This window comes from Pseudophryne corroboree, chromosome 3 (genome assembly GCF_028390025.1).
Source record: "Pseudophryne corroboree isolate aPseCor3 chromosome 3, aPseCor3.hap2, whole genome shotgun sequence".
NCBI classification, from domain to species: domain Eukaryota; kingdom Metazoa; phylum Chordata; class Amphibia; order Anura; family Myobatrachidae; genus Pseudophryne; species Pseudophryne corroboree.
In genome coordinates this window covers 81,860,845-81,885,820 of record NC_086446.1, presented here as the reverse complement: position 1 = coordinate 81,885,820, position 24,976 = coordinate 81,860,845, and the positions used below count along the sequence as shown (strand labels likewise).

At 45.1% G+C, this 24,976-nt stretch overlaps 1 protein-coding gene across 1 annotated transcript in view; it reads right to left on the bottom strand.

The window, feature by feature from the left end:
* The window catches only part of LOC135054818 (zinc finger protein OZF-like), a 58,325-nt gene that overhangs the window by 19,547 nt on the left and 13,802 nt on the right, over nt 1-24,976 (bottom strand). The window contains exons 2-6 of the mRNA XM_063958191.1: nt 11,144-11,222; nt 10,946-11,043; nt 10,673-10,784; nt 10,383-10,480; nt 4,859-4,970 (exon numbers count right to left, since the gene is read on the bottom strand). Of these exons, the coding sequence (XP_063814261.1) occupies nt 4,859-4,970; nt 10,383-10,480; nt 10,673-10,784; nt 10,946-11,043; nt 11,144-11,177 (454 nt within the window). The 5' untranslated portion in view covers nt 11,178-11,222. The remainder of the gene's footprint in view (nt 1-4,858; nt 4,971-10,382; nt 10,481-10,672; nt 10,785-10,945; nt 11,044-11,143; nt 11,223-24,976) is intronic.

Genomic DNA, 24,976 nt, shown 5'->3' with positions numbered 1-24,976 from the left:
CACATCATTTTCCTCCTCATACATGTCGACACAGCAGTACCGACACACAGCAGACACACAGGGAATGCTCTTACAGAGGACAGGACCCCACAAAGCCCTTTGGGAAGACAGAGGGAGAGTATGCCAGCACACACCAGAGCGCTATATATCACAGGGATATCACTATAGAAATGTGTTTTCCCCTTATAGCTGCATAAAATAGTTATACTGCGCCTAATTTGTGCCCCCCCTCTCTTTTTTACCCTTTTCTGTAGTGCAGGACTGCAGGGGAGAGCCAGGGAGCTTCCTTCCAGCTGAGCTGTGAGGGAAAAATGGCGCCAGTGTGCTGAGGGAGATGGCCCCGCCCCTTTTTCGGCGGGCTTTCTCCCGCTAATGTAAAAGTTCTGGCAGGGGTTAATAAGCACCTATATAGCCCTAGGGACTATATATGGTGCCAGTTTGCCAGCCAAGGTGTTAATATTGCTGCTCAGGGCGCCCCCCCCCAGCGCCCTGCACCCATCAGTGACCGCAGTGTGTGGTGTGCATGAGGAGCAATGGCGCACAGCTGCAGTGCTGTGCGCTACCTTGGAGAAGACAGAAGTCTTCAGCCGCCGATTTTCTGGACCACCTTCTTGCTTCTGGCTGTAAGGGGGACGGCGGCGCGGCTCCGGGAACGGACGACGAGGTCGGGTCCTGTGTTCGATCCCTCTGGAGCTAATGGTGTCCAGTAGCCTAAGAAGCCCAAGCTACCACCACTTAGGTAGGTTCGCTTCTTCTCCCCTTAGTCCCTCGATGCAGTGAGTCTGTTGCCAGCAGGTCTCACTGAAAATAAAAAACCTAAACTATACTTTCTTTCTAAGAGCTCAGGAGAGCCCCTAGTGAGCATCCAGCTCGGCCGGGCACAGAAATCTAACTGAGGCTTGGAGGAGGGTCATAGGGGGAGGAGCCAGTGCACACCAGGTAGTCCTAAATCTTTCTTAGAGTGCCCAGTCTCCTGCGGAGCCCGTCTATTCCCCATGGTCCTTACGGAGTACCCAGCATCCACTAGGACGTTAGAGAAATGGGGGCGCGTTGCCCTGTTTTATAGGCATGTTGAGGCCAGGGTCTGTGTTTTCTGACACTTACTCAGATAGGCGATGACTGCGACCACTGTGACCCGACACCTTTTATGGCATTCATATATTTTCCTATCACTGCTTTGTCCAAACATGCCGTTATGATGCAATTAGCATCCACCTCTGCATCAGGCCCATAGTAAAGTATACAGAATGCAGATTACTTAGCGTTGGTTTGTAAACTGACCAGAAATTGATGTATATTATACCCATACAATAGACAAACCACTGACAGGCATGGTTGAGTTCTAAAACACATTCTATTGGACCTAGGTTCTTCAGTTCAGTGGGCAGTTAAATCTTCCATAGTCTGGCATTGCAGCAACCTTCACAAATGTGCCTGCTCTATGGCCCTCATTCAGACCTGGTCGCAAGCAGGCGATTTTTGCACTGCTGCGACCAGGTAATCGCCGCCTACAGGGGGAGGGGGTAATCGGTGTACAGGGGTGCGATCGGATGTGCAGTCTCTGCACAGCCCAGGACTTACTCAGCCGCTGCAACGATCCGGACCGATGCTGACGTCAGAAACCCTCCTTCCGAACGTCTGGGCATGCCTGCGTTCTCCCGGACACTCAGTTGCCACCCACAAAAAGGCCTCTTCCTGTCAATTTTCTTGCGATCGCTGGTGCAATAGCTTTCTTTGTAAAATCCGTTGCTGTCCGGCGATCCCCATCGCTGGTGGCCGACGCGCCTGCGCATTACAGTGCATACGCAGTTCAGACCTGATTGCACCTCTGCAAAAAAAGCTAGCGTGCGATCGGGTCTGAATGACCCCTATGATTCCTTCAGCGCTTTTCACAGTTTGGGAACCTTGGCACAATTTTAACTTTGTCGTCCCGGGACACAATTTAAGTGACTTGCTTTCACCTTTGACCTCAACTTAGTGAATCGGCTCATTGACTTACTCTCTCTACCCTAATACCGCTCTACCTTTCCGTTTGGCAGGATGCTCGGGACCAAAACTCCCCTTCACTTTGGTCCACCCCAACCCTGTTTCTACAGACATAATAAGCCAAATCAACAAAAAAGTGTAAAAGCCTTCCCATTATTGGAACATTGTATCTTTGGTGACTATGGCCCTCATTCCGAGTTGTTCGCTCGCTAGCTGCTTTTAGCAGCCGTGCAAACGCTAAGCCGCCGCCCTCTGGGAGTGTATCTTAGCTTAGCAGAAGTGCGAACGAAAGGTTCGCAGAACTGCTCGTAAAATTTTTCATGCAGTTTCTGAGCAGCTCCAAACCTACTCCTACCTTGCGATCACTTCAGGCTATTTAGTTCCTGTTTTGACGTCACGAACACGCCCTGCGTTCGGCCAGCCATGCCTGCGTTTCCCCAGGCACGCCCGCATTTTGTATCTGACACGCCTGCGTTTTTCCACACACTCCCCGAAAAACGGTCAGTTACCACCCAGAAACACCCACTTCCTGTCAATCACTCTGCGGCCAGCAGTGAATTTGAAAAGCGTCGCTAGACCTTGTGTGAAACTGCATCGGCTGTTGTGGAAGTACGTCGCGCGTGCGCACTGCGCCGCATACGCAGAAGTGTCGTTTTTTTGCCTGATCGCTGCACTGCGAACGAAAACAGCTAGCGAACAACTCGGAATGACCCCCAGTATTCTTTGACTTTGTCCAGCAACAGGAAAGATCCAGCAGCAGGAGGGAGAGCGTGGCCTGCCACAAGTCCGGACCTGTTATTCTCATCACCGTCCACAAGCCTCGGCCGCGCTGTTGCTGGATCCATATTGCCGCTCCCAGCGAGGGCTCGTCGCACGCTAGTCATCACAGCAGGTTATCGGAATACGCTTACCAGCAACGTGAATATACTGTTCAAACCCAAATAACTGTGTAAGAATCAGATGGGGACTTTATATACAGACTGCAAAGTGCAGATACTTATCTTAGCACCTACTGTCACCAGTGGTGCGGTTATAACCATAGATAATGGAGGCTGAGCATAGCGCTGGTCAGAATATTTATTGTTGGTCACTCAATCAAGTGGAAGCTATTAATGTGATGAACTAATCTCTTAAATAACAGCAAACCCACACAATGGATGGAGGAATATACACATAAGTATACTATGTATACGAGTAAATGGTCAGATAACTATGGTGGCTCTATGTATAGTATATTTGATTGTAATATATGTATTTTAACTGTGTGAAGAATTAAAACTGTTACTTTATTAGTATTGCGCTTTCAGATATACTGATGTGTCCTCCTACATCCTTGCTGAAGTCACGTTAAACAGCCCTTCTGGTCACGCCGTGCCACGGTAGCGGCGAGCATCTTTATGTGCAACATTTTCTGTTTAAATGTGTCTAAGTTGCATTGCTATGCGAATAGGATGCACAAGCAGCTTCTGCTGAATAAAATGATATGCGGCATGCCTATAGACGCTGTATCCCCATACGAAATGCTACGTTACAGTGTATTCCTGGAAATCACTGTAACATAGCATTTTGTATGCAGACACAGCTGCAGTCACACACAGAATGAGATACACAAGAGCGACTGGTCAGATCTCTGGGCTGGTAACACACAGTGACATGATGTGAGGGGGAGAACAGGAGTATAATAGGGGCTGATGGCTCCTGATGTATGAGATACACCAGAGAGTGTGGGGAGGAGACTGGTCAGATCTCTGGGCTGGTAACACACAGTGACATGATGTGAGGATAGCAGGAGTATAATAGGGGCTGATGGCTCCTGATGTATGAGATACACCAGAGAGTGTGGGGAGGAGACTGGTCAGATCTCTGGGCTGGTAACACACAGTGACATGATGTGAGGGGGAGAGCATGAGTATACAAGGGGCTGATGGTTCCTGATATATGAGATACACCAGAGAGTGTGGGGAGGAGACTGGTCAGATCTTTGGGCTGGTAACACACAGTGACATGATGTGAGGGGGAGAACAGGAGTATAATAGGGGCTGATGGCTCCTGATGTATGAGGTACACCAGAGAGTGTGGGGAGGAGACTGGTCAGATCTCTGGGCTGGTAACACACAGTGACATTATGTGAGGGGGAGAGCAGGAGTATAATAGGGGCTGATGGTTCCTGATATATGAGATACACCAGAGAGTGTGGGGAAGAGACTGCTCAGATCTATGGGCTGGTAACACACAGTGGCATGATGTGAGGAGGAGAGCAGGAGTATAATAGGGGCTGATGGCTCCTGATGTATGAGATACACCAGAGAGTGTGAGGAGGAGACTGGTCAGATCTCTGGGCTGGTAACACACAGTGACACGATGTGAGGGGGAGAACAAGAGTATAATAGGGGCTGATGGCTCCTGATGTATGAGATACACCAGAGAGTGTGGGGAGGAGACTGGTCAGATCTCTGGGCTGGTAACACACAGTGACACGATGTGAGGAGGAGAGCAGGAGTATAATAGGGGCTGATGGTTCCTGATGTATGAGATACACCAGAGTGTGGGGAGGAGACTGGTCAGATCTCTGGGCTGGTAACACACAGTGACATGATGTGAGGGGGAGAGCAGGAGTATAATAGGGGCTGATGGCTCCTGATGTATGAGATACACCAGAGAGTGTGGGGAGGAGACTGGTCAGATCTCTGGGCTGGTAACACACAGTGACATGATGTGAGGGGGAGAGCAGGAGTATACAAGGGGCTGATGGCTACATACATTGTCCTCAGTAATCTGTACTGACAGAGAAGGGTGTAGAATAAGAGACTTCTGTACTGATAGAACAAGGAGAATATGTGACTCTTCTCTGTAATAAGTGATTATTACTCACCTGTACTGATATCTGTAGGGATTTCCTCCTCCTTACACTGCTGATCACCGCTCACATACGTCTCTTCTTCTTCCTTTGTATTTTTAACTTTAACATCAGTCATATCTTCACCCTAAAGAACCCGCAAAAATATAAAATAACACTTACTTCCTGAAAGAGAACATAGCTAGAAAGCCACAAACGGCGTGTGAAACGCGTTCAACACCACTCACTAAAGCACTTGTGTAATTGTGCTCATTATATCTTTTAATTCACTTAATGACACATATCCCATATTTTACCACACAATAATTTACATGCATCTCTCTATCCCACCTTTGTCGACCAACTACACTAACTTAGCTTTCCCATCCGCATCACCACTCCTCCATATAGAGTAACACCATATCCTTACAATCACATTTACCCATAATTGGATTACAGTGCTTCTCATGCCTATTAATTCATTTACCCGCATTTATAACTAATTCCTTAACAGACATATATCACACTCACTACAGTTCTTGCATTGTTAGCATTAATTAAATATTAGACATATCATCCAAACTTCTTTCTGCCCCTCCCTTCCTCAGTGTACCACATTCTCCATCACACATACTGGTCATTCCACTCCTGTGCTATACCTCACTATAAAGGAGATGTATCAGATGTTCTAAAAGAGAACACATGGAGGAGTTTCCCATTGTAACCAATTGCTTTTTGCTGTCATTTTATAGAATGTACATGGTAAATGGTAGTTAGAAGCAGATGGGTTGCTATGGACAACTTCAAGTCTTGAGAAGGTTTGATACTTCTCCCCAACATCTATCTGTCACAGCACAGAGCGGCTCCCAGACCAGATCCCATTACTTACCTCTCCGGATGCTGCTGTCTCAGCCATGGTGGAGATCCCCTGTGGTCCGCTGGCCTCCGTCAGCGTCTGTTTCCTCCTACGCTGTCTCCTGCACGTGCTTGCACAGAGGACTGGTAGATGACTCCGGTATCTCTTTGCATGCAGTTCCCGCCAGCTTCGGACACTGTGCGCTGCCATGTTTGTTTTGCTTGTGACTGCTGCACCACCAATGCAGATCAGTCTCCAAGACACCTGATTTATGCAGCCAATCCACAACCAGCAGACCCTATAAGAAGACTTCCTAGAGGGGTGGCTGGTTGCCAGTGCAAAAATATTTGACGAGCCCAGAAGAAAAACATCAGCCTCTGTGGACATCTTATGTTTACGCCAAGGAACGAGGACTGTAGGTCAATATGCCATTCAATTTCAAACTTTGGCTTTAGAGTCACATTGGAATGAAGATGCACTAACTGCAGACTTTTGGAACGGTCTCTCTGACAGGATCAAAGATAATCTAGCCACCCGCGACCATCCTTCCAAGCTAGAGGATCTCATCTTACTCTGTAACAGGGTAAACTTGCGCCAGAGAATATGCCTTGGAAAAGAGCAAGAGTGATAGTTTTAAAACATACCGAGCTCCACGTCTTAGTTTTCCACCGCCCTCTGGGAAAAACCAATGCAAATTAACCGATTCGATCTTACTTCAGAAGAACAGCAGAGACGCCAAGAAAAACATTTGCTTTACTGTGGGGCTCCCGGTCATCAGGTTAAGTCCTGTTCTCTCCATCCGGGAAACTCCTGCTTCTAACTAATGATGGAGAAGTTAAGTTAGGAGTAATTACTAATTCTCCACAAAAACCAGACTGTACCCTCACCGTGATTTTGGAACATGTTCACAGTCCTAAGTCTCTTCCAGCTCTACCGGTTTCCAGAGCAGTGGGAAAATTTATTTTAATTTTATTTGGAAGTATCAATTACCGATGGAAGCTCTGTCACGACCTATTACTTTTACAGCCGTCAATGGCAACCAAATTCCAGGTGGAGTTGTGACTCATCAGGCTCTACATCTCAAACTCATAGTGTGAGCTTTACATTCAGAAGCTCTACCATTCTTACTTATTACTAAAGATTCACATGTCTTAGTCCTTTGCCTTCCCTGGTTCCAGAAACATAGCCCTCTGTTGGAATGGTCAACTCTACAGATCACCTCTAGTGGACCTTTCTGCTTTAAGTCCTACGTCCAACTAGTTGTTCCTCTTTGTAGTACTACAGTTTCCAAATCAGAATTATTACCTCCACCTTATAAATAATGTATTGACTTCTTCAGTAAACAAGGAGCTGATACTTTACCACCAAAGCAAGAATGGGATTGTCCCATTGATTTGATAACAGGGAAAGCACCCTCCAAGGGTCGCACTTATGCTTTGTCTCTTCCAGAAACTCAGGCTATAAGGGAGTAGATTAAAATTTTGAAAAAAGTTTTATCCTTCCTTCATCTTCTCCGGAAGTAACAATCAAAAATTATACCCACTTCCACATATCACAGAGTTGTTTGACCTCTTGAAAGGCGCAATAATCTTTATCAAACTTGACAGAAGCTTATAATTTGATTCAGATTAGTGCAGGAGGCAAATGAAAAACAGCCTTCAACACCAGAAATGGGCATTATGAATAATTGGTTACGTACTTGTGCTATGCAATGCCCCAACTGTATTCCAGCACTTAAATTAATTAAACTTCTGAGATCTCCACTACAAGTGCGTTGTTGTATACTTAGACAACCTTGTATTAATATTTTCCCACGCCTTGGAAACTCTCTGCCTACAAGGTTTTGCAAATTATTATCATAAATTCATCAAGGGATTCTCCACTGTAGTGGCACCTATAACCACTCTCACTCGCAAGGGCTCTGCTCCCACTCTGTGGTCAGAAGCTCATTCCGCTTACCAACGTCTAAAGCAAGCCTTCATTTCTGCCTCAACAGAGGGCGTTTGAGCAGCTCTTTCCCAATGCTCTTAGGAGGAGAGGCTTCACCCTTGTATTTTTTTTCTACCTGCAGAGAGGAATTACTCCATTTGTTACTGAGCTACTTGCTATTAAATTGGCTTTTGAAGAATGGCTATACTTACTTGAGGGCGCTAAATTCCTTGTATCCATTTTTACTGACCACAAGAATTTGATGTATCTCAAATCTGCCCAGTGTCTTAATCCGAGGAAAACCCGATGGGCAATGTTCTTTTCAAGATTTAACTTTAAAGTTACTTATCGTCCTGGATCTCTGAACTGCAAAGCGGAAGCTCTTTCTCGTTCCAGTTCAGAGAAGGATTCTACTTCCACTGAAAAATATCTGATTATAAATCCTGCTTCTTTTGCAACTGTGAAACTAACTCCTACTCCTCCTAGGAAAATCTTCTGTCACTACCGCTCTTTGCAAAAAACTACTTCAATGGGCCCACACCCCCTACTTTTACAGCCATTCTGTTCTTCTGAAAACCCTTCAATTCATCCAAAGATCTTATTGGTGGCCAACAATGAAGTTCAATGTTTAAGAATTCATTTCTTCAAGTGTGCTCAACACAGGGGTCCTTGTCAAGCTCCAGCAGGATAGCTACAACCACTAGCTGTACCCAATCATCCTTGGTCCCATCTTTCAATGGACTTTATTACTGACCTGCTTCATCTGGTGGTTACAATGCCATGTTATTCTAAAATGGCCCTCTTTGTACCCCTACTGGCCTGCCTTGTGCTCCTTAGTTAGAGCAACTGTTTATACAATAAATCTTCATACTTCGCTATCTCCCAACCAAAATCATCTCTGATTGTGGGGCGCAATTTGACACAAAATTCTGGAGAACCTTGTGCTTAGCTCTTCAAGTGAAGTTAAAGTTTTCCTCAGACAATTAGACCAAACTTTTTGCCTAAGGTGGAATTTGCCCACAACAATCGTTATCATTCGTCTTCTAATTTGACACCTTTCCTTACAGTCTATGGACTTCAACCACAAGTCCATGAATTCCATTATTACTTACGGTTTATGTACCAGCAGCTAAGTCTACACTTTGATGATTTGTCAAGAATTTGAAGGAAGTGCATACTTCTCTGGTAAAGGCCTCTTCACGATACAAAACCTTTGCTATCGCAGACAATGAGCTGTTCCAAATCTCAAGACAGGTGATTGTATGTGGCAATTCACCCACAACTTAAGCTCCTTCTATAAAATTCGCACCACGCTTCATCGGACTATTTCCAGTGTAATGGATAATTAATTCCGTCGTTTAAAAATTAAAGTTACCCTCCTTCCTTCGCATCCCTAACTCTTTTCAAAAATCTCTCCTGAAATGACTTAAATAGTTTCCAGTCAGCTCTCACCAAAGCTTCTACAGTTCAGATTCAAAATGGAGTTCAAAATACAGAAAATCTTAGATTCCCACTTTCGTTATGGTCGTCTTTAACATCTCATTGACTGTATAGGTTATGGACCAGAAGAAAGGGCTTGGATCAACTCTTCTGATGTTCATGCTCCTCGTCTAATTCAAGCTTTTCATTCCAAGTACTCTCACAAAGCCAAGAACTATCCAGAGGCCACTCAAAAAAGGAGGGTATTATCACAGCTTAGTGCGGCATCCAGACCCTGTTACTTAACTTTCCAGACGCTGCAGTGTCAGGCGTGGTGGAGATGCCAGCCTTTGTCTGTGGCTACTTTCTCCTGCTGGTGCTTGCACAGTTAACTGGCAGGTGGCTCCGGCGTCTCTCTGCATATGGCTCCCGCCAGCTCTGGGCGCCACCATATTTGTTTTCGATCAAGTGACTGCTGCATCAAGTCACCTGCATCAAGTAGCTAATCAATGTGGATCAGTCTCCAGGACACCTGTCTACTGCAGGCAATCTGCAAGCAGCCCCTTTAGGAAGATTTCCTGGAAGGCTGACTGGTTGCCAGTGCAACATTGCTCTTAGCCAGCAGCTTGTGGCTCATGCCCATGCTCCACAGTGTTCTATTACTGATTCAGCACCAGAGTCCTCCAGTTCCAGTCCAGTTCTCAAGAGTCACCGGTTCCAGTCCCATTCTCAACCTCAGCGGGTCCATTCCAGTTCTCACCATCATCATTTCCAGTCCGGTTCCTAGTACCACTAGTTCCAGTCTGGGCATCTCATCCACCGGTTTGTCCGGTCATCTCGTCCACCGGTTCCATTCCGATCATCTCATCCACCAAATCCAGGCAGGTCTCCAAGCCTAAAGCCAGCCAAGCTTTCAGTGTCAGACTCTACAAGAGCTATGTCTCAGTTCTATCCAAGGTTTATGTTTTACTGGTTCCAGAGCTAAGCATTAGCGATCCTAGCCCGGATCCTGAGACAAGCATTACCGGTCATAGATCGGTTCCTGAGTTACACATTACTGGTCCTAGCCCGTTTCCTGAGTTGTGCACTGCCAGTCCCAGCCCAGATAATTTTACCTTTAGCTACGCCAAGATTTCCAGAGCCTATAGTTTCCAGTTCTCCCAGTATCCCCTAAGTTGTTTTTCAGCTTTACAAGTACACCTTTCCAGGCGAAGGAACTTCATATGACCTTTTAGCTTTCGGCACACACATTCTTCTTCAACACCTACACCAGATCCCGTGTTCTGAACTTGAGCCCAATAGATCATATTGTGAAAAGTCACTTTGGTATTTTTTGACACCCTAAATCCCATCTACCTGATCCTCCCGTGTGGTCCTGTGAATCTCCTTTGTACAGTCCTGTGAATAAAGAGGATGGAGACATCTCTCTGGGGTATCTCTCTTACTGGGTCCATCTGTAGGAGACACACAGTGACTGAATACATTGCATATATGTGATTTATCAGAAAATCCTCAAAACTGTTATCTGCTTTATAGTAAGTGAAAGTGTCCTCTATCACAGTGAGTAAGTAGTCAGTGACTAAGAGGCTGCTGTAGTGATAAATCAAGGAGAACATGTGACTGTGTAATACGTGATCATTACTCACCTGTGCTGATATCTGTAGGGATTTCCTCCTCCTTACACTGCTGATCACCCCTCACATACGTCTCTTCTTCTCGCTCTATAACTTCTACTTTAATCACAGTCATTCCATCATTCTAAATAACCCACAAAATCAAGAAAGTTACACTTTAATAATGCCTGACATTATTAGCTGAGATTAATCAGTAGAATGTCAGTATATGAGACATACACAGGTCTACAGATCATATAGTGATAAGTCAGTTTGGTATTTGGTGAGACCCTAAATCCCACCTACCCGATCCTCCTGTGGGGTCCTGTGAGTCTTCTCTATACAATCCTGGGAATAAAGAAGACGGGGACATCTCTCTGGGATATCTCTGTTACTGGATCCATCTATAGAACATTGTACATATGTGATTATCAGATGATGTATGCATTGAGGTGGCCCTCAGCAGTGCACTCAGCTTTACAATTCATTAAAGTCTCCTCTTACCCAGTGATGTGAGGAACTGGTGATTCTCCATCATCACATCATTGTACAGATGCTTGGGTCCTTCTAAATACTACCTCTCCTGCATGAAGAAATGGACAGTGAGATCCTGACATCTGTTAGGAACCTGACACCCTTCCCCCTCCGTAAGTACAGTAAAAGCTGCAATCCATAATGTTCCTGCTAGGCTGTTAAAAATGCCCCATGGCTCTTTCCAGAAACTGCAGCAAAGCAGCACTGCACTGCACGTTGCAGGGACTCAGTTTTTCGCTGCACCAGACATGGTTCTGAGAGCCTGTGTTACATCATCCCCAGTCCGCTGTGTCTCCAGGTGCAGTCATGGCTGCCGAGGGCCTCCAGTGACAGCTACTGACAAGTTGGTGATCTAGGTGGAAGGTGGAGGGGGAGAAGGTGCTTTACCAGAGAGTCGCACCCTTGTGGAGAATAAAACTGCTACAGGTTGGACGCATTATAGGCTCCTAGCTGAGTCAGATGCACCATATAAGGTGAAGTGGGCAGAACGTATCCAGCACTACACCAGTAACATGGAGAGCGGTGACACGGACCACACAGGGTGATGGGTGTATAGTTACTGATAAAGCTAAATATTTATCGTATATAAAACACTTTAAGAGGTCTAAGAACACTGTACGCTATCTACGTAAGAAGTACCGTAAGGGTACGCAAGTTGTGTAGCGATCGCTCAACCGTAGTCGAGACGCTCAAGCGTCACGTTCGCTTACGGCCCAGTGATCACAGGCAGGCACGCTATTGGCTGCCGACTAACGTAATGATTCGCTATAGCGTAGCGTACGCTCGGGACCACGAGGAGATCACCAGCGGTGCAGACGCTTACAACGTTAAACCTTTATATCTATACCTTTAATGACGAGATACACAGTATACCTTAGTGTGGAGACAGAGTGTAAGTGCAACCTGGTGTAACCTGATTAACTACAAAGCTGCTTGAGCGTCACCGACGCTCAGAGAATACTTAACCCTTATAAAGAATACACAGATACCTGGGCTTAGGGTCCAAAACCTATTATATGTATTATAACTATTATACTTGCAAAAGGAATCACAGTACAAAGCATACACTACAATATAACATAAACCAACTAACCAGATAAACTAGACAGGAAATACAATTCAATATAATTAAAGGAAAATACGAGAGAAAGAGTAGAGAGAGAGAGACAGAGAGAGAGAGAGATGGCTCACAGTAAGACAATATGATTACGGAGAAAACTTACGCACAAGGGGAACGATCGCATGCGCCTCGATATCCAGCTCCCGATTATCAGCAATGAGAACCGTTGAAGAGAGAGAACTGGATACGGTCGGCCTGCCTATTTATGCCCCACACACAATACAATTCAATGGTCCCTACAATCTCATTGTTCATTGGACATAGGAATTCGGCTTCGTATTATAACAAAAGGTCATAGGTTGATTCATACAGGTGGGCTGTGACTATTTCCAACTGCTCAGGTGGGAGGGAAACTGGGTTTCCCGCCGCATGGGTAATAAAGTGCAAATAAAGTAAATGTTCATAAACTTCTTATGTCCATAACTATTCGCACGAGCGATTGATCTGCTTCAAACCAACACCGGAATATTTCTAATTAAATATTCTTCCGATGGATACTAAACACCACTGTATTACTCCTGTCTGACCCTTCGTATCAAACAAAGAGGGATTCCTCTGTTCATAAACATTCTATATTAACCAAACTTTCAGAATCTATCAAAGGGACCATGATCTACAAAATACATTATTAGTGAAAATATGTAATGATTGAGTCGCACGCTACGATCGCATAAACTCTACCGTAAATACGCATACCATGCGCCTGCGGGTGCCCGCGACTGTGAGTATGCGCACGTACGGGAGAGCGCACGCATGCGCAGCACGGACCTGTGTGAGGTGCAAATATGGTAGTGTGCATAGAGATATTTTTCTGACTTTGACAGTCCACCCTTTGGCAGTCAATAATAACTGCCACCTTCTAAAACATTTCAAAAGGAGAAAAATATATGTCAGGGGTTAATTCATTTCCATGGTTGGGTAAGGGAGGAGAGAGGAGTAGGTGGGAAGAGGGTATGACCTAGTGAGATAGCAGAAGCATGTGTGTATGAGTCCATGTTTGGGGGGGTCATGTATCATCGTGCCGTACGTGTTGTAAATCAAGCTTCGAGGTATTGCGAAGTATACATTTGAATTCCTTCTTATCCCGTGGTACGGGTCTGTGGATGGGCTGTCAAACTTTACCGAGCTCTTTTCGGATTTTGAACAAAATGGGGAGCACATTTTAGTTGATGATACATGAATGGGGGAATATGTGATTGCTGATATCTGTGCCTGTATTCCCTATACTATGTGTGTCATTACCTGAGGGTTGTAGAAATGAAGAAAAGACATAATTACGGTAAATGCGGTGGTATTCTATGTCAGGTTAATGTACATCTGTCGGTTGAAGTTTTGTTCGGTATCAGTTGAAAGTCGTCTTCTTTGCGCTGTGTTGCCCATTAGGTGTGAGCAAAAAGCTTTGTCAATGCCATTAGATTTACAAAAAATGTTGGGCTAGCGTAAGTTTAAGAATTCTAGGGAATCTGGGGATCCATGGCAAAGTTCATCAAATGTCCATATCTCAAGTGGTCAAAACTTCTTCTTTGGTCTATCCGTTGTCTGTATAGCGTCTCGTCAACTTCCTCGTCCAAGTGGGTCTTTTTATCTTGGAGAAAAACCAGAAAAACAGGTGAAAGAAACGGACCGTAGAAATCGCATTTTCATCACATCATTGTTTCTATCATTGGGTCATAAATCAAATCCAGGTTAATTACAGTTTCCTCACTCCTCAAACTCATTACCTTAGTACGACGATTGCACCTCATTAAAGCCTGACCGCATCTAAATATCAAACCGATCGTTATGATAACACCTAAGATACATAGGAGAAACTTCCCAACATCCATTATGACTCCTTGAGCCCAGTCTCCCAAACCGGAGAACCAATTTCGCGGGTTCAACCATGACACCCAACCAGTCAGCTCATTACCTACAGCAGCAAGAGTGAGATTGTGTTTTCGGCGAAATTCCCACTTCAATTGGAGAATATCGTCCATCTTTTGGTCTATGACCTCGACCGGATCCTCGGTGCTATTCGTGATATACGTGCAACATTTCACGCCGTACTGCGTTGCCAATGTAACACAATATCCGCCTGTCACAGCTGTGAGGTAATTAAGAACCATTCTATGCTGCACCAGTTCTGTTTTATAAGCTTGAAGTTCCCTTCCAGTATATCTAAACGTGTCATCATACATTTCAGTGATATTATCTAACAAATTTGCGAGCGCTGATATGTATTTATAATTTAGCACTCCTCTAGCGGTGCGGGTGAAATCTAACGCGATTAAGAATTGAATCCCGGTGGATTCACTTATCAGATCAGAGGCCGGATGCTCTGTCTTCTCTATCAGGTGCCTTTTAACAACGTGCTCGTAATGGGTGTGAGTATAAGGAGCTTGGGCACCACGATGTATGTCTTTCATTTTGTCATGTGTTACAGTCATTACTTCAGGCAATACTTTTCCAATATAACACAATCCTTCAGAGTTTGGGGCAAGCCACTTGTACGCCTTTCTCCCGCATATGAAATATGCATCATCGGGGAGAACATATGGGACGGAGAAGGACATAACCATATTACACACCTTCCAGGTGAAATCTCCTAACCCTAATTCTTCCATCTGCTTAATACACGTATCAGGTTGTACGATATGTGCACAGTATCCTGGTGATACTTCTCCAACTCTCGTAATCCTATTTCCTAAGGTGTACCTATACCGGAAAGATTTTCCTCTACTGGTTATGTGGCGTACAAGCTCTGTATCTGTAGGCATTCTATCTGCTCTATGCGAAAAGGTCATGGTGTGGTTACTCCACGACACTTCCCAATTTCCCGGCTTTCTGGGATTGGAGATGTTGAAACATAATAGGGACCTATCCACATGGTATTGGTGGAGCTTCAAACTAGGAGGGCTGGAGATATTAAACCTCCTGTCCACCGGTCTCCCACCATTTAACTCAAGTACCTCCCCTATCGTTAAAGGAAATGGTACTAGCCCTGATTTGCTATGACCTTGAGGTACTTGAGAGCATACCCAACAATCTGTTTTGTTTAACACATTACCCACTAAGGAGTGATAGTCACTCAATGGATGCCGGTCCATATGGATATTAAAACTGGATTGGCATTTCTTAATGCACCCATCTTCGATGACATTGTTACAGAGCCTACAGATACAGTTTTCCTCAGCTAACAATCCGTCACAATTTCTCCTATGGTCAATGCTATCGGATCGTTTTCTGATACTCGCCTTTGCTTGTTGGTTAGGTTGATCTTGGAAAACTATGCCTCCATCTTTATCATCAGAACCCATTCCAGAACCTCTATCGACCTCCATGGTACTCTCGCCGGAACAGACTGCTCTGGTCAACATCATGGTCAACAGGAAAATCCGGATCACAGTCTCTTGGGGCAAGTCCATCTTATAGGAGGAAACGGAGAAGAATGAGAAGGAGGAAAAAGAAATTTGAGGGAGAGGGGATGGGAAGTGGAGGAAAATAATAAAAGGGAGTGGGGAGTCGACAACAGCCCTCGGTCTTCAAGGCTCAGGTGCCGCCTCAGTCCTCCTGGAACAGACACTCCAGTGATACAACCTCTACCGTCTGTTCCTTATCACGGGACTTCTCTGGATCAGCAACCTTCTTGCAGTGGGATGAATGGACCCAAGTCTCTCTCTCAGCAACCTTTAATGCTGTAGTGCTAGTCAATAAGACCTGGTATGGTCCTTCCCATCTGTCAATAAGGCAACCTGAGCGTAGAAAATTCCGTATCATTACATAATCCCCAGGTTCAATGTCATGACAATTACTATCAGGTAAATCAGGAATCACCAACTTCAGATTATCATTTTGATTCCTTAACTGTTTACTCATGTTAATCAAGTACTTTACAGTTACTTCATTGTTACATTTCAAATCATCCTGAGGGTTAATCATGACATGCGGTTGTCGACCAAACAAGATTTCAAAGGGAGACAGATTAAGAGGGGACCTGGGAGTGGTTCTGATACTGTACAATACAATGGGTAAAGCTTCTGGCCATGTCAATCCTGTCTCTGCCATCACTTTACTCAATTTATTTTTAATAGTGCTGTTCACTCTTTCGACCTTCGCACTCGCCTGTGGACGGTACGGAGTGTGCAGCTTGCTATCAATTCCCATCAACTTACACATTCCTTGAAAGACATCACCTGTAAAATGGGTACCCCTATCACTTTCGATTATTCTAGGGATACCATATCTACATACAAATTCCTGCACAATTTTCTTAGCAGTAAACATAGCGGTATTTGTAGCCGCAGGAAATGCTTCGACCCAATTTGAGAAAACATCTATACAAACAAGTACATATTTCAAATTCCGACAAGGGGGTAATTGTATAAAGTCAATTTGTATTACCTGGAAAGGGCCGCCGGCAGGTGGGATATGGGATGGTTCTGTTGGTATTGCCTTTCCAATATTCTTTCTCAAACAGGTAAGGCATGACATTGCTCTTTTACTCGCATGAGAGGAGAATCCTGGGGCGCACCAATAGGCTCTTACCAATTTGCACATCCCTTCCTTGCCTAGATGAGTCAGCCCGTGAGCTGCTTCAGCCAGACATGGAAGATATGCTCTGGGGGCCACTGGTTTACCATGTCCATCCGTCCAGAGTCCTGAGGACTCCTGGCCACATCCCTTTGCCTTCCAGACTGCCTTTTCCTGTGTGGAACACAAATTTTGCATTTCACACAACTTCTGTGTGTTAATGGTATTAAATACCATCAATTGTGTGGTGTCTGTCTGTATGGGGGTAGCAGCTGCTAACTTAGCAGCTTCGTCCGCTCGGCTGTTACCAAGTGATACCGGGTCTTGGCTATATGTGTGTGCTTTACATTTGATAACAGCCACTCTGTCGGGTTCCTGTATCGCTGTTAGAAGCCTTTTTATGTGAGCTGCATGCGCTACCGGTGTACCAGCTGCCGTCATGAAATTTCTGAGGCGCCATAGGGCTCCGAAATCATGGACTACCCCGAATGCGTATCTAGAATCGGTGTAGATATTGGCTGACTTACCCTTAGCCAATTCACATGCTCTGGTTAGGGCGACCAGTTCAGCAACCTGGGCTGAGTGAGGTGGGCCTAGCGGTTCCGCTTCTATGGTGTCTTGGTCATCTACGACTGCGTATCCAGTACACAAGTCTCCCGAGTCTGACTGTCTATGGCAACTACCGTCCGTGTAGAACGTGAGTTCTGCATCTTTCAGTGGGTTGTCACTGATGTCAGGCCTTGCGGTAAAATTTTGGGTCAAATATTCCATACAATCATGTGTATCTTCCTTTGTATTAAATCCTCCTTCCCCATCACTCTCACCTTCCACCCTTTGTGCCTGACCAGGCACACCTGGGAGATACGTTGCAGGATTTAATGCACTGCATCTCCTTATGGTGATGTTTACGGGGGCCATTAGTGCCAATTCCCATCTTGTAAACCTCGCTGATGAGACGTGTCTGGTTTGGGCAGAATTCAATAAGGCTGATACTGCATGTGGCGTATGGATTGTGAGGTTGTGGCCTAGCACGACATCTTCGCTTTTTGTCACTAGCAATGCTTTCGCAGCAACGCTTCGCAAGCATGTGGGGAGGGATCGCGCTACCGTGTCTAGCTGAGCGCTGTAGTATGCAACTGGCCTGCTGGCATCACCGTGTTTTTGGGTTAGTACACCTGCCGCGCAACCAGCACTTTCTGTTCCGTATAGTTCAAAGGGTTTCCCATAGTCTGGCATACCTAGTGCTGGTGCCTGCGTTAGGCACTGTTTGAGTCTCTCAAATGCTGTTTCGGACTCGTCTGTATGCGAAATCCTATCAGGTTTGTTTGAGGAGACCATTTCCTGCAAAGGTAACGCCAAAATGGAAAACCCTGGGATCCAATTACGGCAATACCCACACATTCCTAAAAACGTTCTGATCTGTTGCTGGGTTTGTGGCAGAGTCATGTCTCTAATTGCTTGGATTCTATCAGCGGTCAGGTGTCTCAGTCCTTATGTTAGACAGTGTCCCAAATATTTTACCTTAGTTTGGCATAATTGTAACTTGTCTTTGGACACCTTGTGTCCGGTGTCTGAAAGATGAAACAGGAGCTGTTTCGTATCCTCCAGAGATGCTTCCAGTGAATCTGAACACAGTAATAAATCGTCCACATACTGTATCAATACTGATCCACTGTCTGGTTGGAAAGACTGTAAACAATCATGCAAAGCCTGAGAAAATATACTTGGACTATCTATGAAACCTTGGGGTAATCGAGTCCACGTGTATTGGACTCCTCTGTATGTGAATGCAAACAAATATTGGCTGTCAGGGTGCAGAGGTACCGAAAAGAAAGCGGAGCAGAGGTCAATAACAGTGAAAAATTTGGCAGTGGGAGGGATTTGCATTAGGATGACAGCTGGATTTGGCACTACGGGAAACTGACTCTCAACTATTTTGTTAATCCCCCTTAGATCCTGCACTAGTCTGTAACCCCTCCCCCCACTCTTTTTCACAGGGAAGATGGGACTATTAGCAGTGCTGGACGTTCTTACCAGAATGCCCTGTTGTAGCAAGCGCTCTATTACTGGGTAAACTCCTAACTCCACCTCTGGCTTCAGAGGGTACTGTGGGATTTTTGGAGCTATCCTACCATCTTTTACTTGTACAACTACTGGAGCTACGTTTGCCATTAATCCAGTGTCTTGTCCGTCTTTTGTCCAAAGTGACTCTGGTATCTGAGATGTCATCTCTTCTATTTGGGATGGATTCCTATTTGTCATAATGGTATGTGACATTAATTTTGATGGGGAGTCTAACATGTCTCGCACTTCCTGAGCGTGTTTCTCAGGTATGTCCAAGAATACACCTTCAGGAGTACAATAAATGACGCACCCCATTTTACACAGTAAGTCTCTTCCCAGGAGATTGGTTGGTGCCGATGCAGCCAGCAAAAAGGAATGCTTGGTATGCAAAGGCCCTATTGTAATCTCGGCTGGTTTGCTAACAGGGTAGTGCTGGACTACTCCTGTTACTCCCATGGCTGGAATTGTCCTACCAGTGGTTCTCATGCCCACTGTCGAATTTATCACTGACTTGGCCGCCCCTGTGTCTACAAGAAAGTTTAAAGTTTTACCAGCTACATTAATTGCGATCTCGGGTTCACTTCCAATGTTGGCAATTAATTTTACTGGCTGCAGATTACAGGTATGGCCACACCCCTATTGGGTATGGTGACCTCCCTGAATCCCGCTGGCAGCAACTACTTGTGAGGGAGATAGTTGGGAACTACCAGAGGCATGCCAGTCTCTGTTTGGGGGATATCTTTTTGTTTCCCCTGTATGTGGCTCATAACTCCGTTTCTGCGGACCTTGCTCCCAATGTCGTGTGTCGTGTCGTTGTCTAGGGGGTTGGTATGAGTTTCGTGGATTCTTTACTCTACAATCTCGTGCCATGTGTCCCTGTTTGTGACAAGAATAACAAGTAACCATACTTGACTTACCCACAGGATTTGGTGATACAAACAAAGGCTGCCTTGTGGTCAGGGCCTGTATACTTACTGACATTAATTTATCACCTTGTTGTTCCCTGTGTCTGGTGATGTTTCTATCGTGATCAATAGCAGCCTCTCTCAAAGTAGCCACAGACAGACCTCGCCAACATGGTTGTGTGGTCTGTACCCTAGTCTTCAATGACTCTTTTAAACCATCCATCAGTACCGATACTGCTACTTCCCGATGGTTTGTGTCTGTTTTAATGTCCTCTATGCCTGTGTATTTTGCCATTTCTAATAATGCTCTGTGAAAATACTCTGCAGCTGTCTCTGACTCCTTCTGTTTAATGGAGAATATCTTATTCCATTTAGCTACTGCTGGGAAATACTCTTTTAACTGCAAGTTTATTCTTTTCACATTATCTTGGTTGTACACATCTGTAAGAGGTACATCATGATCTAGTCCGCAATCAGCTAAAAATTGAGTTGCGTCGACATTTGAGGGTAAACATGCTCTCAGCAATATCTGCCAGTCTTTATTGTTGGGCTCTGCAGTGTTACCTAAGTCTCTGATGTATTTTTGACTGGCAACTAAGTCTTTTCTAGGGTCAGGAAATTCAGACACTATGGTCCTTAATTCCATTCGGGAAAATGGAGTGTACATGGCAATGTTCCTAATGGGAGTGGCTCCTGATGCGTCTGTTTTCCCATTTGGCACTGCTATTACTCTAACAGGTGTAATTCTAACAACCTCATTCTGTGTAGATTCTACAGGCTGTGGTGAAATAGTTTCAGCATAATGCATGGTGCCGTACTTACCAGTTGATACGACCTCACCTATCCCTCCGCTAGGGGCCTTTACTAATCTCGTGGGTGGAGCTGTGCCTACTGTGGTCTCTGCTATGGTGGCTGCTAGAGAGAGCGCTGAAATCGTTGCCGATTCGTCCTCTTGATCACACTCCTGAGGAAAGTTCAAAACAGGGTACAACTTGCACGGGTTAATACTTGCATGGGTTAATGGGTTAACATTATCATTAACATTTACACAGTTACTAAGTGATTTTGTGTTACACCTTAGTGCGTCTTTCTCCGCAATCAACTTCTCTCCTGATATATATGGTGGCGGTAGGGCCGTGGCAATCAGTTTTCTGTTAGAGCCAGATCCCGCCGCCTGAGCCAAACCTCTCTGTATCTCACCTTCCTGTTGCCACAACTGTAAATAATCATAATGCTGGATTCGTCTCTTTGTTGATTTTATGAGACATATCCTCCTCCTTAAATTTTGTAACACTTCTGAGCTGAAGCTCCCTACTCTTGGGAATTTCTCCCCGTCATGTACAGTCATTCTCTCCCATTCATCACATAAAGTTTCTGTGTGACTTCCATATTTCTCACACATTATATACCTGGCCGACCCAATTGGTCGGACCACTGAATCAACCCGAACCGAGGTTGATCGCCCCCTACCTGAACAAGTGGCCCCCATAGTTCGAAAGTGTTGCTTTATTTAGCCAACCCTTACGAAAAACCAAATGTCAACAATAGGCTGACGGTGGCGGTTTACCGAGTACCCCACTCACTCGCCCACGCCGACCAATACGACCTGATCACACCGATATGGTGCTGGCGTACTCGACCTAGGGCCCCTGCGACCTGAACCTCTATTTACTGGAACCTGCGAGGGTTATCCGAAGAACACTTACTCTTTCCAGTAACTATTGGTTGCTGGATAGTTCCTGAGTGAGCAGCGAACTTCCCTTAAAATAAAAAAAATTACACAAATCACGTTAGAGTGTACAGATAGCGTTTGTGACCCCTTTACTCTAATGGTATTAGGTCAGATTACTAACTACTGCACACACTTACGTGCGGTCCAGTCGTTCAGTACACAAACAACTAAGCTTATGTACGGAAAGACCAATGGAATCGAAACTTACGACTGCGAATTCCTTCAGCCAGAGCTTATATGGCCTATATGGGTGTTGCACCAACCCTTTTCGGTGTTGTGCCTGTGAACTGTATAGCGGACTTCCTTGTCGGCTGTACCTGGACCTCCTGGTCTGTTATGACCTCCTGGTCTTGTTACAGTATGACCTCCTGGTCTTGTTACAGTATGACCTCCTGGTCTGCTATACTCTAATGCTCAAAATTGTATATTTAACCAGAGATGCCTCCCTAGCCACCGTGCACGTCACTTACACGCATGTACCTCACGAGTACTCGACTTTTCTTGTGGTTCAACCTTTAAAAATTGTAAAAACACTCACTCATCACATGTACACTTTTGTTTCTATTTCTATTTCTGCGCAGAAATTTTTCTTCAGATCAGGTGTGTTACCAATTAGGAGCAGGATCTGTTAATTAAATTTCGGACACCCAAAAATAGACTTGCGTTATTTCTCGCCTCGCGTTATTTATCGCTTTGCGTTATTTATCGCTTTGCGTTAAAAATCAACTTATCGTGACTTGAGCTACGTGGGCGTAACCGGACGCTCCGTTGCGTAACGTACGCTGCGTGCGTCGGCCTTTGGATTGCGTACGCAGGTCTTTGTTAGAGACACGTATACGCAAAGCAAAGATCCACCGTAACACAATTTATACTTTTATCAATGTAGATGATCCTTGATCATCTACCACACAACACACTGACTTCGCCTTATCTCCCAGGCAAAACTGTGTGTTTTGTCTATCTTTTAACTATATTACCTTTACTCTTAAACTATGAAATAACGGCAAATCTTTTTTTAGCACTTCTATCAACTATAAAACTGGCAGACAGGAGAGTGATATACGAAAATGAAAAAGAAAAGGAAATGCAGATATATATATGTGTGCGTGCGTGTGTACGCAAGACAGAAAAATAAACAGTTTTAAAAGACACTAGCGTTTTGTTCTTACCTCCGGTTCCCGGATTCCTTCAGCACTCTTTACCTAAGCGAAGCAGACGCTTATCCTGTCAGCACTACGAGGGATACAACCTCCCGCCCTTTGCTGAGGGATAATGTCTGCTGATCTACCTAGTGCAGATATGTGAAGGACGGGCGAGCCGCCAATTGATAAAGCTAAATATTTATCGTATATAAAACACTTTAAGAGGTCTAAGAACACTGTACGCTATCTACGTAAGAAGGGTACGCAAGTTGTGTAGCGATCGCTCAACCGTAGTCGAGACGCTCAAGCGTCACATTCGCTTACGGCCCAGTGATCACAGGCAGGCACGCTATTGGCTGCCGACTAACGTAATGATTCGCTATAGCGTAGCGTACGCTCGGGACCACGAGGAGATCACCAGCGGTGCAGACGCTTACAACGTTAAACCTTTATATCTATACCTTTAACGACGAGATACACAGTATACCTTAGTGTGGAGACAGAGTGTAAGTGCAACCTGGTGTAACCTGATTAACTACAAAGCTGCTTGAGCGTCACCGACGCTCAGAGAATACTTAACCCTTATAAAGAATACACAGATACCTGGGCTTAGGGTCCAAAACCTATTATATGTATTATAACTATTATACTTGCAAAAGGAATCACAGTACAAAGCATACACTACAATATAACATAAACCAACTAACCAGATAAACTAGACAGGAAATACAATTCAATATAATTAAAGGAAAATACGAGAGAAAGAGTAGAGAGAGAGAGACAGAGAGAGAGAGAGATGGCTCACAGTAAGACAATATGATTACGGAGAAAACTTACGCACAAGGGGAACGATCGCATGCGCCTCGATATCCAGCTCCCGATTATCAGCAATGAGAACCGTTGAAGAGAGAGAACTGGATACGGTCGGCCTGCCTATTTATGCCCCACACACAATACAATTCAATGGTCCCTACAATCTCATTGTTCATTGGACATAGGAATTCGGCTTCGTATTATAACAAAAGGTCATAGGTTGATTCATACAGGTGGGCTGTGACTATTTCCAACTGCTCAGGTGGGAGGGAAACTGGGTTTCCCGCCGCATGGGTAATAAAGTGCAAATAAAGTAAATGTTCATAAACTTCTTATGTCCATAACTATTCGCACGAGCGATTGATCTGCTTCAAACCAACACCGGAATATTTCTAATTAAATATTCTTCCGATGGATACTAAACACCACTGTATTACTCCTGTCTGACCCTTCGTATCAAACAAAGAGGGATTCCTCTGTTCATAAACATTCTATATTAACCAAACTTTCAGAATCTATCAAAGGGACCATGATCTACAAAATACATTATTAGTGAAAATATGTAATGATTGAGTCGCACGCTACGATCGCATAAACTCTACCGTAAATACGCATACCATGCGCCTGCGGGTGCCCGCGACTGTGAGTATGCGCACGTACGGGAGAGCGCACGCATGCGCAGCACGGACCTGTGTGAGGTGCAAATATGGTAGTGTGCATAGAGATATTTTTCTGACTTTGACATTACAGAGCAGGAAAACTGGGGGTTTAAACTTAATTGTTTCCTAACACTGAAAGCAACCATTGTGTTGGGAACCAGGATTAGACACAATCATCTGCCTTCATCCCATGGTAACCCGTTAGTGCCCTCAGGAGGGGCTCATCAATAACTGTATATTTCGGCTTTATTTAGGCATTGCGTCAACAATATTGCTCTTCAAAAATTAATTGTGCCCTCATCCGTGATCAGAACCTTTGTGACAAAATAGTGAACGCTAAAGCCCAAAGTCTCATGACTGTATCAGTGATAGTAAACAGGAAACATATGCTGCATTCAGATCGCAAATGGCGGATCCTACCCGGTAAGAGAAACGTGTACTTACCGGGTGGGATCCGGCATTTGCGCTCCGTTGCTGGCTTTCCGACCCGGCAATATACCGGGCCGGTTGCCATAGCAGCGGAGGGCGCAGCAGCAGCAGGGGCGGAGGCGGCGCCGGGAGATGAGCTCCTCTCCTGCGCCGCCTCTGCCTATGCTGTGAATGGGAGCCGTGTCGCATCGGAACGGCTCCCATTCACACTGCACCTGACCCGGTAATAATCCTTCTTTTTTACCGGGTTGAATTACCGGGTCAGGCGACCCGCTAATTCACCAAAGGACCTTTCACACCGCACATGGACCCGTTTCGACAAGGCAATATGCAGTGTCGATACCGGGTTTTTAGTGCGATGTGAAAGGGGTACTGTGAGCTCCTGTGAGGACTGTGGGACTGATGTTATTATATAAGAGTAGGATGGTAC